Source organism: Eleginops maclovinus, chromosome 1 (genome assembly GCF_036324505.1).
Source record: "Eleginops maclovinus isolate JMC-PN-2008 ecotype Puerto Natales chromosome 1, JC_Emac_rtc_rv5, whole genome shotgun sequence".
NCBI lineage: Eukaryota > Metazoa > Chordata > Actinopteri > Perciformes > Eleginopidae > Eleginops > Eleginops maclovinus.
In genome coordinates, this window is record NC_086349.1 from 10,490,283 (window position 1) to 10,503,569 (window position 13,287).

At 39.3% G+C, this 13,287-nt stretch overlaps 1 protein-coding gene across 2 annotated transcripts in view; it reads right to left on the reverse strand.

The window, feature by feature from the left end:
• sema3bl (sema domain, immunoglobulin domain (Ig), short basic domain, secreted, (semaphorin) 3bl) overlaps positions 1 to 13,287 on the reverse strand; it is a 57,230-nt gene that overhangs the window by 9,785 nt on the left and 34,158 nt on the right. For both annotated transcript variants that reach the window (XM_063883670.1, XM_063883660.1), the window contains exons 5-10: positions 6,837 to 6,927; positions 4,762 to 4,878; positions 4,465 to 4,607; positions 2,522 to 2,636; positions 2,298 to 2,367; positions 1,976 to 2,120 (exon numbers count right to left, since the gene is read on the reverse strand). In XM_063883670.1, the coding sequence (XP_063739740.1) occupies positions 1,976 to 2,120; positions 2,298 to 2,367; positions 2,522 to 2,636; positions 4,465 to 4,607; positions 4,762 to 4,878; positions 6,837 to 6,927 (681 nt within the window). The remainder of the gene's footprint in view (positions 1 to 1,975; positions 2,121 to 2,297; positions 2,368 to 2,521; positions 2,637 to 4,464; positions 4,608 to 4,761; positions 4,879 to 6,836; positions 6,928 to 13,287) is intronic.

A 13,287-nucleotide genomic window follows, 5' to 3' on the forward strand; every position in this document is an offset into this window, starting at 1 on the left:
CCAGTGCATTTATTGTAAATACTAGGTGATGCTACAAATGGTCCCTGCAGGATTCATAGATACCAGCAGCTACTTGAGCTACACGGCAGTCCTAATGTATGTTTTTTATGGGAAAAAAGGCACATGAAAGTATGGAGAAAAGTATGCAGATGACACTCTGATTATCGATGTGACAGCATGATTCTTTTCATTTAAAACAGACCATGGAGGTGATTTTTATGTCAGAAATCAATCCAAGAGAAACACCTAATTACTTGAAAGTCTGCATGGAACATCACGGATACAATTATTCTGGTAACCACCCAAAAGCTTGAGTTTGAAGTATCAAACATATTACTTTTCTATGTATTATTAGTGTATTATATGTATTATTATTGTGAATGACAGGCAAGCAGACACAAGCTTCATGCGGTTCAGTCCAAGTAGGATTACAGCTATGGAAACTTGGAAACCAGGCTATCCTATAAATCTTTCTATTACAGAATAGATTATTACAGACTTTCAAACAATGTGCAGTGCTATGAACATCCAAAATAAACATCTAGGGAGGATTTATCCACCTAATCTCTCATACTGCACTTTTATTCTCCATTTCTGGGTGAGTTTTGACAGGTGTGAATGCAGACACGATAGATATTACACAGTGTAAGAATAGGAATCTGTTATAATGAAAACTCCAGGAAATTATAATGTTCTGCCTGGAGAAAAAAAAAGTAGGTCATTATAATCGTTTTACTAGAGAAGGGGGAGAATATTTTAACAGCCATCCGGCAAGCTGTTCTTCATCAATTAAGTTTTGATAAACATCTATTTCTTTCCTTCCCATCTGTGCCTTTTCATCAGCCTTACTTAAGCCATCACCCTTTTTCCTGTTTCCTCTATTCCTCTCGCTTCAGGCCAAGACATTCCTGTTAATCACAGAGTCAGTGGAGTAGAACCACAGAGGTGTCTGCTCTGTTCTCACATTATTCATATTCCCTTTTCCTCTATACAATTCTGCAGTCTGGTAATGAGGCGGAATAAAACGCGCAACTGTTTGTGTGTATAACTGTGTAAAACAAGTCTGATTACAATGACGTGGTTGAGAGGACATGACAGAGCTCCGCTGAGAGTCAGGATGTAAACCAGGAGAAGGCTCTGCACTGTGTACAGTCTGCACAGCTGCACTGCAACATACAGTAGTTAACTTAACTGATAGGGAACTTTCTACACCTCACTTTTTAGGCTTTTAGCACCTTTCATATTGTTCCCGCCTCTCTGTTCGGAGTAGGCCTGTTGGGTCTGTCATGACATGTCCATTCAGCAATAAATACCGTAATCAAGGCTTTAGCAATCAGGTTGCAAAGTTCATATTTGAGGCTGTAGTTTATGGTGCTGTGTTTTTTAATAGCTAAAGACTTTAGCTTAAACCTATTGCTCTATTACCTATTGTGAATCCTACACAAATAGCATTGCAGTGTTTGAAATGAGTTCATTGACCAGTTTCTAAAAGTCAGTTTGAGACTTATCCGTTAGATTTGCTAAATCTGACAAATCTATGTGAAATGTATGTTATGTAATGAGATTTATTCATGTTAATTGAGTTATGATGCATATCTAACGGTTAGGTCAGCATTTAAAACAACTCTGTTCCTGACTGGGTGATTGAATAGACTTACAGGATTTAATTTTGTGTCGCTCTCTCGAACCTATGGTGGAAATGTCTTAATCTTGTATTCAAACAATTAAAAAAAGAGATAAACAGAAATCTAGCTTTCAGTAATGAGCATTGATGTAGTTTACCAGCCAGTAAATAGGAGCTGCAAAATGTGTATCTCATGTTTCTTCATAATGTTTCCGAACAGAAGAGCAGAATGTATTATGGGACATATTTTGGTCATGGTAAGTACAGTAAGGTTGAGGTACAGTTAGGGTTTTGCAACCGAAGCATTTGAGTAAAGTTAGAGGGCTATATCTTTTGTAAGCCATGACTCACCACGCCTGGTCTTGGATAAGGGACCCTGCCTTCATAGGCCCCCCACTGATAGTCAGGGCCTTCTTTATGAGCGAAGGGTCCGTTGAAGGCTTCTCTGATGTCAGCCATTCGGTACACACACACGGCAAAACCCTGGAATACATTACTGTGGAGAAAAGGGAGAACATTTCCACAAATTACTTCACCAATTTCTATTTTCTAAGTACTAGCTGGATGATAAGAAAGGAAAAGCTTCATAAAATGTCAGTAACATAAGGTAGAGTACTTCATGTGTTGGTATAACCGGTATACACATTAAGTAGGATGCTTCATGGTTAATCACCTGATGGTGCTGAAGATTGCATAAACATCTGGGTTCCTCTCATCCTTGGTCCTCAGCAAGAAAACATCCTCTGTTTTATGAAAGAAAAACAATCCCCTTTAGAACGTGTGCTTCTTTGTAGTCAAATGTGTAAATGTGGGCTTTTAGGCATTTTTATGTTAAATTACGAAGAGGGTGTGTAAGATGTGAACATCTGTACTAAAAATATGTGTGTGTAATCTCACCCAGTTGGTTGAAGTGTGTGTCAATGCCGTGAGGTCCCGGGACAGAGCAGACCAGTCTGGCTTTTATGAAAGTACTCCATTTGTTCACTAGCACTCTCTGACCTCCAACATCGTTCTGGCAGGAAAAAGAGAGAAATATAATCTATAAAACACAGCTGCATTTTCAATTCCACACTTTCATTGTTTGGCTCTGTACTCCAGCAACATCGATTTTGATCGAAACCCAGCTTTAGGTGCGTTGGAAGTGGGTGAAACAGTGCAGGACTTGATGCTCTTTTTCTACATGGTCCCCAAAAATGTTGTTTACCAAACAAAATGGGATTTTCAATTATTTCCCATTAAAGGCTTTTTTAGGGACGTTTCCGAATCCAACATTTTGTGTCCAAAGATAAATGTTGTAAAGCTTATAAAGCCCCTAGATGTAAATGATTGATTTGTGATCAAATTATAAATTAATGACTTCACGCTGAATATCTGTTTTGAATAGTTAAAGCCCTTAAATTAAAGATGAACGCCAGCACTCTAATCTTGTGGTCACTGTTTTCTTTTCAAATGTTTTGGCACTGAAAAAACCCACATTACCTTACAATAGACAAATACTTCTGTACACAACCAGGATACAATTAAAGTACGCCTTTTTAAACCTTTTGTAGAACACAGTCCGTTGTTCGTTGCAGAAAATTAATGTGCAATATATCAGAATCAGATCAGCAGTGATAATGAGCTTCTTGTCACAAAAGACCACTATTCAAATTTGCCTGAGGGAGGAAAAGAGTGCTGCACAGAAAATAATATAATGTGTGAAGGGAAAGAATGAGTGACAGATGGAGAGAAAGAGGAGTAGGAGACAGGGGGATGAGGATGACAAATAAAGTTATAATTTGAAGGTTTAGGTGGGATTTTGTATGAGAGGTTTTGGCAAACTTTTCTGGCAGTCAAACACCCGCTAAGGAAATCCTGCAGCTGTGTGTGTGTGTGTGTGTGTGTGTGTGTGTGTGTGTGTGTGTGTGTGTGTGTGTGTGTGTGTGTGTGTGTGTGTGTGCCTATTCTTTTATGCATACTTATTTCTGTGTATGGTGCACGCAGCACACATATGGTTTTTCAAGTCATATCAATGCGTGAAAGAATGTGAGAGAGCGTGCAGAGCAGACGGGGATCAGTTGGCCAATTTGACAGCTGTATCGGCTTTAGGAGGAGAAAGAATTCATATGATTCTGAATATCATGATGCCTTCAAAGTCCATTTGGAAAACGTAAACATGTGGAAGCTTCGAAAGACATTTTTCTCTCTCAAGGAGGGAGAAGGATAAACCCATGAAATATAACCTCCTTGTCACTTTCTCCCGTATCCGTGTTCTCATATCACATTCTTCCATTGGACTTTAGTGAGAATATGACTATCATCAGACTGAAAGCATGAGTTGAGATTGGAAATTCAGGAACACCAACGGACTCTCCAGAAAAAGAGTCTGGAAGTCCAGAAGTACTCCCAGACTCTCTCATATTATAACCTCTTCCTCAAATGAAACACGCCTGCAGATGTCTCGTATATTTGTCTGTATATTTGTCGGCCGTGAGGAAGTGCATTACATAGCTCACCTGACCATCTGGCTTCACTTATCCCCACCTGCCAACAGATCATCCCTCAAACGTTTTCTGCATACCTGTATATACCCGGTATTTCTGAATTATCTTGTGTAACTGGTACAAGTGGAGCATTTAATTATTGTCTATGACTGACTGATAACGGATTCTTTAGCATTTACAGACTGCAGAAGTTCCTCCACTTGTTTAGTTTTCCATATGTAATTTCTGACAGCACAAGGCTCGGTGATAGATGACATAATAACCTTGATAAGTCTCATGCATGGCTAGATACAACACCATTAGGTCCCAAAGTAAATGTGTTTAATGTATATATAAATAGTTTATAGAGTATCTCACCGCACACACTCGTCCAACACGTGTGTGTATGGCCCCCTCCCTGTCCCCTGCCTCCGTGGCCTTCTCGGTGAAGAAGAAATAAACTTTGTCGTTGTCTCTGTCGTCGTTGTCTGGGATGAGGTGCGCAGCTATGAACTTAGGGTCTGCAGAGGACGAAGAGACATAGATGTTAGTATTAAAGTACATTTTTAAAGAAAGTAAAACATATGTTGTGGTGTAGGAGGATGAAGCAACCATTATTACTCTACTTCATCTCTGTGTTTGATGGAACAGGTTCATTAAACAGTGAAGCATTACCATGGAGAAGTTTCTGGTCAGTCTCTGTCCTCATGGTGGAGCGATCTCCCATACTCCTGAAGATCACAGAGTCTCTACCCAGAAAGTCTGCTGTCAGTCCTGTATACAGCTCCCCACCTAAAGAGAGGCAATGACAGAGGTGGAGCAAGAAGGAGAAGTAGGATCAATACAGCAGAAAAGACAAAGACTAAGGGTGAAAAGTAGAAGAGACTAAAGAACAGCAGCAATAAAAGAAACGGATTAGGGATAAATAACAAGTTTGGCACAGAATTACAATAAAGAAATCATGGGTGACTGAAAATAATACCAGAAAAATAATATGCTTTACAAGCAAATGAAGCATCGAAGGAAAGAGGAAATTCAAAGCACACTGGGAGAGTAATCTGAAACCCAAACACGTACAGTACATCCTCCACAGAGACCATAGGCATAGACTCAGTTTAAATTTCAACAACTCAGAACACAGATATACAATCTTTCCTGTAGCATATACAGTAAATGAACCTTGGAAAAATGCCAGGGTAATCCGTTATTAGAAAAGAAAGCAACCCTAGCTAGCATTAAGACGGAAATCCTTACAACACTAATCACATAATGAAGAATTATTAGAGGTGGTTTCCAAAAGAAAGCCTATTTTTTTCCCAGCACAGAGACCACTGAAGCAAATAATTCTGACCACAAACAGTGATCTCATTGGTGTAAATGATTCTTATCTTATCTTAAAAAAAGCCGAAATTAGTAACACACACACACACACACAATGACAGAAGTTTTGAAGCTTTGTGTTTTTTGGGAGAGGATCCTGAAATTTAGAAGAGGAAAGCATAATTGATTTAGGTTATGGAAAGGACTTTCATCCTCGTTGACTGTTTCTTTGTTGGCCTCTCTATTTTCGTTTGTACCCAATATTTTTAAATATGTTTGTTAAGCTCTATATTTATGCCTGTGTCTGTATTTTTGATGACTCATCTATGTCTTTTCTATCTATAGACTTGACCATTGATCTACACCATTTCCTGATGAGGGAAATCTATGGAGAGGTCAGTGTTCACGGTCAGAGACGGAAACAGAAATTCTGAATATAGCAGTCCTTTAACAGGAGGTTAAATTCCAGAGGTCCGATCAACTTACAAAACCCTGCTGACTTTGAAAAGGCCAACAAATCTGCCATGTCAGCGTTTTCCACATTCTTTGTTTTGAAAGTTAACATTTTAACTGAAAAAATCTCCAATCTCTCCTGAAAATGTATTTTGTACTTCACAATACTCTACAGTACATAACTGCAAGCCTAATGAAGTTAAAATATTGTTCTGTCTTTTGTCCGTGTGTTGAATTTCTCTACTGGGGTCTACACTGTGTTAGTGTTTGGCTCTAATTGAATGATTTCCTGCCAAACAAGATGCGATGTGGGATCAATTCTGATGCTCAAAGCAGCTGCAGAGAGAGGAAGGTGGGATAGAGAGCTGTATGCACCTCCACCCTCAGAGGCTCCCAGGATCCCTGGAATAAATCAACCATATTTCACAAACCAAATACCTAATGACATTCAGAGAGAAACACCCAGAACAATTTAACCTACTCAGCACAGCTCCAGAGGGTGCGTGTGCCAGAGCCAAAGCAGGTCATAGTTCCTTTTCGTTAGGTTATTATTCTTTAAAACAAAGCAGAGATCTGTGCAGAGAGGGGATGCGTGTAAAAAACAGACCATTTGTGTTTGGCATTTTACAAAGTTAGATGTGGCAGATCAAATATACCAAGGTACAAAAAGGCCAGCTTTTAATTTCACCGCGATAACTTTGGTTTCTTATTTAAGACTTCGGGCAATGGAGTAGTGATATACTGTAACATTTTAGGATGTTATATCTTAAATGTTTGAAGTGATTTTTTTACTTTACTTTTACAGTGAGTTCGGGCAGACAGGAAAAAAGAAGAGGAAAGGGGTGCAACAACTTTTCAATAAAATGGTACCAACTATAGGCCAAATATCCTGTGGAAAGTGGTTCCTTAGCCATATCCACCCAATAAACCAATTGAGAAACCTTTTAGAAATAAAGGAAAAACATCATGGGACATACCACTGAAGGTGCTAGCGAAGGGGTAGCTGGGGTCATGTGGAACCTTCCCTCGTCCATTCTCCACATTTGTAGGATCCATGGTGAACACATGCTGTGGAAAGGAACATGGATTCAAATCATTAGTTCTGGCATGTGGTCTATTAGACAATATGTTTCAAAACAGGCTGTTTTTATATTTTACATTTATTATTTTTCCACTGAACTTCTTGTCTGTCTGAGAACTAAGACGCTGCCTGAGAAACGGAAAATGCAGGATCATTGTAGTTGCCAGAGTTCAGACAAAAAGTGTCACACATGGTTTCCAGTGCAGATATATCCAGAGAGCCGGATCCAGCAGTATGACAAAGAAAAACTAAGTTAGAACATAAAAACTACAGTTAAAATCCTAACGGTATGTAGAGAAAACTAATTCTGACAGTTCAAGTGGAAACAGGTTTCCTGACCCATAGTGTCATAAAACTCACTCAACACATACTGGGCAGTAACTGACCAAGTAAATATATAAAGCCCTAATCCATGACATTAAATGTAAAAAGGTTTCCCCTACACCTTGCCAACTTTACAGAACCAATACCAGCTTCATGAATCCATTTTCAGTTTGCTTTGAGGAGCGCCACGTATGTTTTTCTAAGAAACAATGTTGAGCTGCACAGGAAGTGATGTTTTCAGTAGCAAGCAACAATAAGATGTTTGGGAAAATAAAATAAAAAAGGAGAATGATCCATGAGCAAATAAAATGTTAGATTAAAAACAGTACACTACTATAAGGAACATAGTGGTTATTTTGTCGTCATTCAGCAGTGAGTTGTGTTCACCTGACAAACACTGGTCACATCCTTGGATTGTGTGATATACCAGGTCAGAACAGGGTCACAGTGGACAAAGGACCTTTTTGTTTTTAGCCTCTCAACACCAAAGTCTGCGACATCTGGGTACCAGCCTACTGGGCGTCATCAATGTGAGTCTAAAAGTAGTAGACTTTCCAGAATAAAAAAAGAAAGGAGGGCGACAGGACCTACAGCAAGACGTCCTGTTTGATTACTGATTTAAATGTCCTCACAGTGAACTGTGTGTGTGGGGGGGACTCTCTGTTCCCCTTGCAGACAATGGAGTATTGTTACAGGGTGGGTGAGTCTTTCACTGGAAGGAGATCACTGGGGAGATGATGACATTGAAGTCAGCAGGATAAAAACAGTGGACAATGCGCACTCCCACGCACACTAAGTTTTGTACGTGCACCGACTCAAACTCATGCTGAGCAACGTGGATACGGCAAAGTCTCAGAAACACAATAAAAGATGATATACTGTATATACTGGCATATCCAACTGGTCTCAGGAAATTAAGGGAGACAGTTAATTTCTAATTATATCCACATGTAGCTTTTTTAATGTTTCTAAAAAGGTTTGAATGAGTTTTGCAGGTGTCAAAGTGCACATGTTCAGCCCACCAGCACACACATTGCTTATGCATATGATCACAATTCATTACATTTGATATGATGAGTGCTTTTTTTAAAGCACTCTGAATCTTGTCTTGCCCTACTTTCTTCCACTCCAGTAAATCAAGGTAGTTTATGAGGATTTATTTTGTCATTTTCACTTCACTCTATGCACGGTTTGATGATTTTCTACATCCATTTTAAAGTTGTACCACATGTATTTCCTTTGTTTCAAATGCACCATTTGAAGAAAAATGGTGCATTTACTGATAAATGACGTGCAAGACAAACACGATAGCTTCTGTACTAACACATTTGTTTTAACTCATAGCAAAACTGAACCACAAAAGGTTTTGACGTATAGAAATGTTCACTGAGTTTATTGACGACCAGTAAACCATTTTCCTTAATTCTCACATGAATGTAATCGCTTTTATTCTTTCTCTATCTTGAATGTCTACTCTTATTTCTATCTGCTCTCCATCTCATTCTCTACCAGCATATTTGAATTCCCTCGTTAATCATCTTTACTTTTTTCGACACGGTTTCACTTTTTTGTAACAGAAGTTCACGTGATCTCTGTTTCCCCTGTCTGAACGTTTGTACATGTGTTCTCGGACACTTCAGTGTCCAACATTTCAATGCACATCTTATACAATATATGCAACAGACTGTGCCATTTATGTGTGTCTGTGCTATCTCATAATGATGCTGAGGAATAGTGCGGCTGACGGTTCAGCTGATTTGACTGTCAAAATCACTTCGGTCAAACTCTGCCAAGATAAATACGCAAAAGTGCTGCCGTACATGGAGAGAGAAAAGACATCCAGGCCATTTTGTACTCGGCTGTGCCAAGCAAAATACATCAGCAGCGCCACTACAACACAAATTAGACAAGTGACTACTGACACATCTTCATGCACAATTGAGTCAACTTGTAAGAAACTTCAATTACTCTTTTTCAATTCATGAGCCCCTAAACTATCATAGAGATTGTAGAGGCCATGCAGCCACAAGACAAAGTTGCATTTACAAATGAAAGACTTGCTTTCTCTTTTTTGGTAACTGCTTTCTTGCTCTTGTTATTTGGATTGTCAAACCGCTGGCTAGATACAACCAGTCCAGAAGTTACTTTGTGTTTTAAAAACTGTACAAGAAAAATTAAATATTAACTACAAATTAGCTTTTGTAGGGAGGTGAAAAAAGTGTTACAAAAAAATGTCACAAAATAATATAATAACAAATAGCAAGGCCTAGAAATGGAGTAAAGATTGCAGAAAAAGCTGACGATGTAAAATAAAAGTCCATTCATCTCAAGTTTGTAAAGCTTTTACCCAAAGGCACCAAACATAGGAAAATAAATTGGTGATTTATAAATTATTCATTTTTTATTATACTTTAAATCTTTTTAGTCAGCTTTTCTATCCACTTTAATCCTGTAGAATTGGCTCTGCTGAAGAGCTTTCTCTCCCAAAGGACTTAAAAAGTGTCCCATAGCACTTACAGAGGTGGAATTCTGCCATCATGGTGAGAGGAAGTGAGTTACTCAGCAAGTGACTTTCTGAGTGCCAAGAAACAGGACTGCCGAGTTAAAGTGGGCTTTTACAACAATAAAAAGCATCTGAACTGCCTTATGTCTACAGTATGGAACCGTAGACGATGCCAGCTGGCTATCTGTGTGTTCAGCAGTTGGTCTTAAAATATGTGCTTTGCTGTGTGTGTGTTTCAATCTGTGTGCTTTTCTACACATTTTCTTCCATATATTTATATTCATGCTTGACTATGCATGTCTTTCATCGTGTTTGTGTGTGTTTATGCCTGTGTCACTCTATATTTATATGTTTGAGTTTGTTTCATTTGTTTAGTTTGAGTGTGTATGTGTGTGTGTGTGTGTGTGTGTGTGTGTATATTAATGTTTGTGTGTGCATGTGGGGTCTAGTCCTCTGTATGTCGTCACAGTACGATGGTTTATTATTTTTATATCTATGACACTGCTCAGGCAGCTGTTTCACTCACCATTGGCAGTCAAGTGTGTGTGTGTGTGTGTGTGTGTGTGTGTGTGTGTGTGTGTGTGTGTGTGTGTGTGTGTGTGTGTGTGTGTGTGTGTGTGTGTTTGTGTGTTTGTGTGTGTGTGTGTGGGTTAGAAAGAAGAAGTGAGGCCCGAAAGCTTAGACTCAAGACTCCAATTCAATTGATCTTCACATCATTTTCATCTTGATTACACAAAAATATGAACCTTTACTCATTGTTATCAAACATAAAGAAGGACATAAAAAGATGAGACTAATTTCTTCAATCTTAAACAACAAAAAAGGTGATTCTGAAATGTTGTACTTTTTGTCCTCCAAGAATTATGAATATGAACTACTTTTGGTCTCTTCAACATAAACGTCAATTTGTTGGATCATACAATATTACTAAACGCATTCCTCTGTTTTCATTTTTGTAGAAAAGCATGAATTGAAGTTAAGATAAGCTGACACTAGAAAACAATAACAGTTCCAAGAACCTATTCAAAGGAATGCTGACCAAAAAGAAAACGTTTTTTAATTCAACATAGCCGATTAGCCCAATCAAATTGTATTTCGTGCTACTTTAATACGTTTTTCGTAACATTTGGGTGACAAAACACAACACAAACCGAAGACCAAGAGGTGGCATGGGAGAGAGACACCGAAGATTGTGTCTGTCTATCCCTTACTGAGATGAAACACCCAGAAGGTCAAAGGTCATCCCACCCAGAGTCCAGTCCAAGGGCTTGCGGTCTGGGTTCCCTCGAGAGGTCAGAAAAACAGATGAGTGTGTGTTTTCCACCAGTTAACGATTGCCTAAATAAATGAACAGGCTCCCTGTAGTGTCGTCCATTTTCACAGACACTCACACACAAACGGGACGACAACTGATATCTGCACATCAGTCAGGACGGTGAGGCGTTTCGAGTTTTAACAGCCGACATAACCTCGGAGTCATTTCATGCGCACCTGAGCATGCCAGATACAAACAGATACTCCCTTGGGCAAATAAAACTAATTATGCAATGTGTGATGCTTTGCTACATTCCCCATCATAAACTAGTCAACAACAGAAGGGTTTTAAAAGTCCTACTAAAACTCTATTTATGAAGATTATGGGTTGCTCCTAACCAATAAAAAGATACCCAAAAAGTTCTGAATCGACTTAGGCTAACACTATACATTCCCTGCACTAAATTCCAAATCATCTTGTTGGAACCAAGATGACATTAAGTGGAATAAGATAACCATGAAGAAGTAAAATGAAGTTTTTAAATGAGAGTTTGAATGAAATTATACTAAAGATGGCCAGTTAAAAAAACTATGCAGTGTTCTACTAAAAAACAAATTGCAAACTGCAAATGGGTTGGTCGACAAAAATATTTGAATTTGGTAAAGAACGGATTATGACAAATCTCAATGTTCAGGACTTGACAAGCGAAAAATATTACTTGAAACCACTGCTACCTGAAACCTGTGCATGCCATGCTAGTCTTTCCATCTTGTACCTGCAGACATGTGTGAGTGAGGTCCACAGCCAACCTAACCATTTAAAGAACCCACTCTCATTTACTAAACCAGTGCAGCATAACCCAAATACATATAGGGTTTGATGGGTTGCCCGTCGTTGATTAGTTCAAATGCTTTGCCAAAATAATCCTGGACACTGTTTCACTGACTTTTGTATTCCCAAGTGATGTTTTTGGTCTTCTCAACCATGCAGACCACTGTATATTGTTCTGAGGCTTAAAGTGATTCCACACGAGCAGAGAAAGACGTGAACTGTTGATCTTGATGTATAATACAACCCATCGTCCAAAAACCACAGTGAGGATGACAGATTGGAACAGAGAAGCAGAAAATGGCAGCAAGGAGAGCACACACACTGACAAGCAACTAATCCGACCCCGAGAAATACTGCAACGCACCTTCTGTGCTTAAAGCACAACCACATACACACACTCTTCCAACTAAATGTTGGCACTCTCCCACCCAAATGTCTCATTTCCCTTCCTGCCAACATCTCGCTTTTCTGTCCTCATGCCCAGTTTGACCCCCCCCCCCCCCCCGCTGGGCCAGGCAGTGCGGCACACTGGGCTGCGTTCTGGAGAATCACCAGGGAACAGGGAGCTACGAGTCTTTCTTAATAGCTCTATTCATTGATTCTTGTCTTTCAAATGGCTCCAAGTGTGAGACTCTGCAGAGGCTCCCACTGAGCAAAGTTGCTCACAGAGAGCCAGCCTGTAGAGGTTGAAAAGACGCATAGAGGACCCACGGCTGCGGCTGAGTAGTCCTACAGAAAGACTCAAGGCGGAGCTGCCTGCTGAGGCTTAACCTTGAACCTCGTATTCTGAGCTGTGTTTTGGCACCAACCATATTTGTTCCATTACCTTGGTTTCCTCCACAGGATAGCTCACAGGCCACCCATTGATTCCTTATCATATCATATGCACAGTTCTTCATATGTTTTATGATACAGTGGCATAATGTCTCTATGCTGCCATATACAGTAATGCAGACATTTCTTTATGGCTGAAAACTAGTTAGACAGCCATTCTCTGTAAATTAATCTCGACTTTTATTAACTTTGGTTTCATTTTAGTCAGCATGGATTTACTAAGTGCCAGCTTGTCTGGTGTTACAGAAACACTTTAAGCGTCATTCAGCAATATATTTGATTTAAACATGACACTAAATGTAATCATAAAAGCCTAACCGCCAGAGTGTTTATAGTGGCTGTCCAGCCCTGAAGTGCGTGCCAGGCGCAAAACATTGTTCTCCTTTGCACATAAAACATAATGTCTCTGTTTAGTGTAAAATCTTTTCTTGCAATGCTGACCCAACAGAAAATTATCATCAGACTAAGACTTTTAAACTCTTTCAGTGCATTGTTCTAGTATTCTCGTCCGCACATTTTCTGTGTAGTCAAGCAGCTTTCACTCAGACCCCATAAACCATAAATCCACGTGGGAGCCGTATCCCCCAAATATAAGTTACC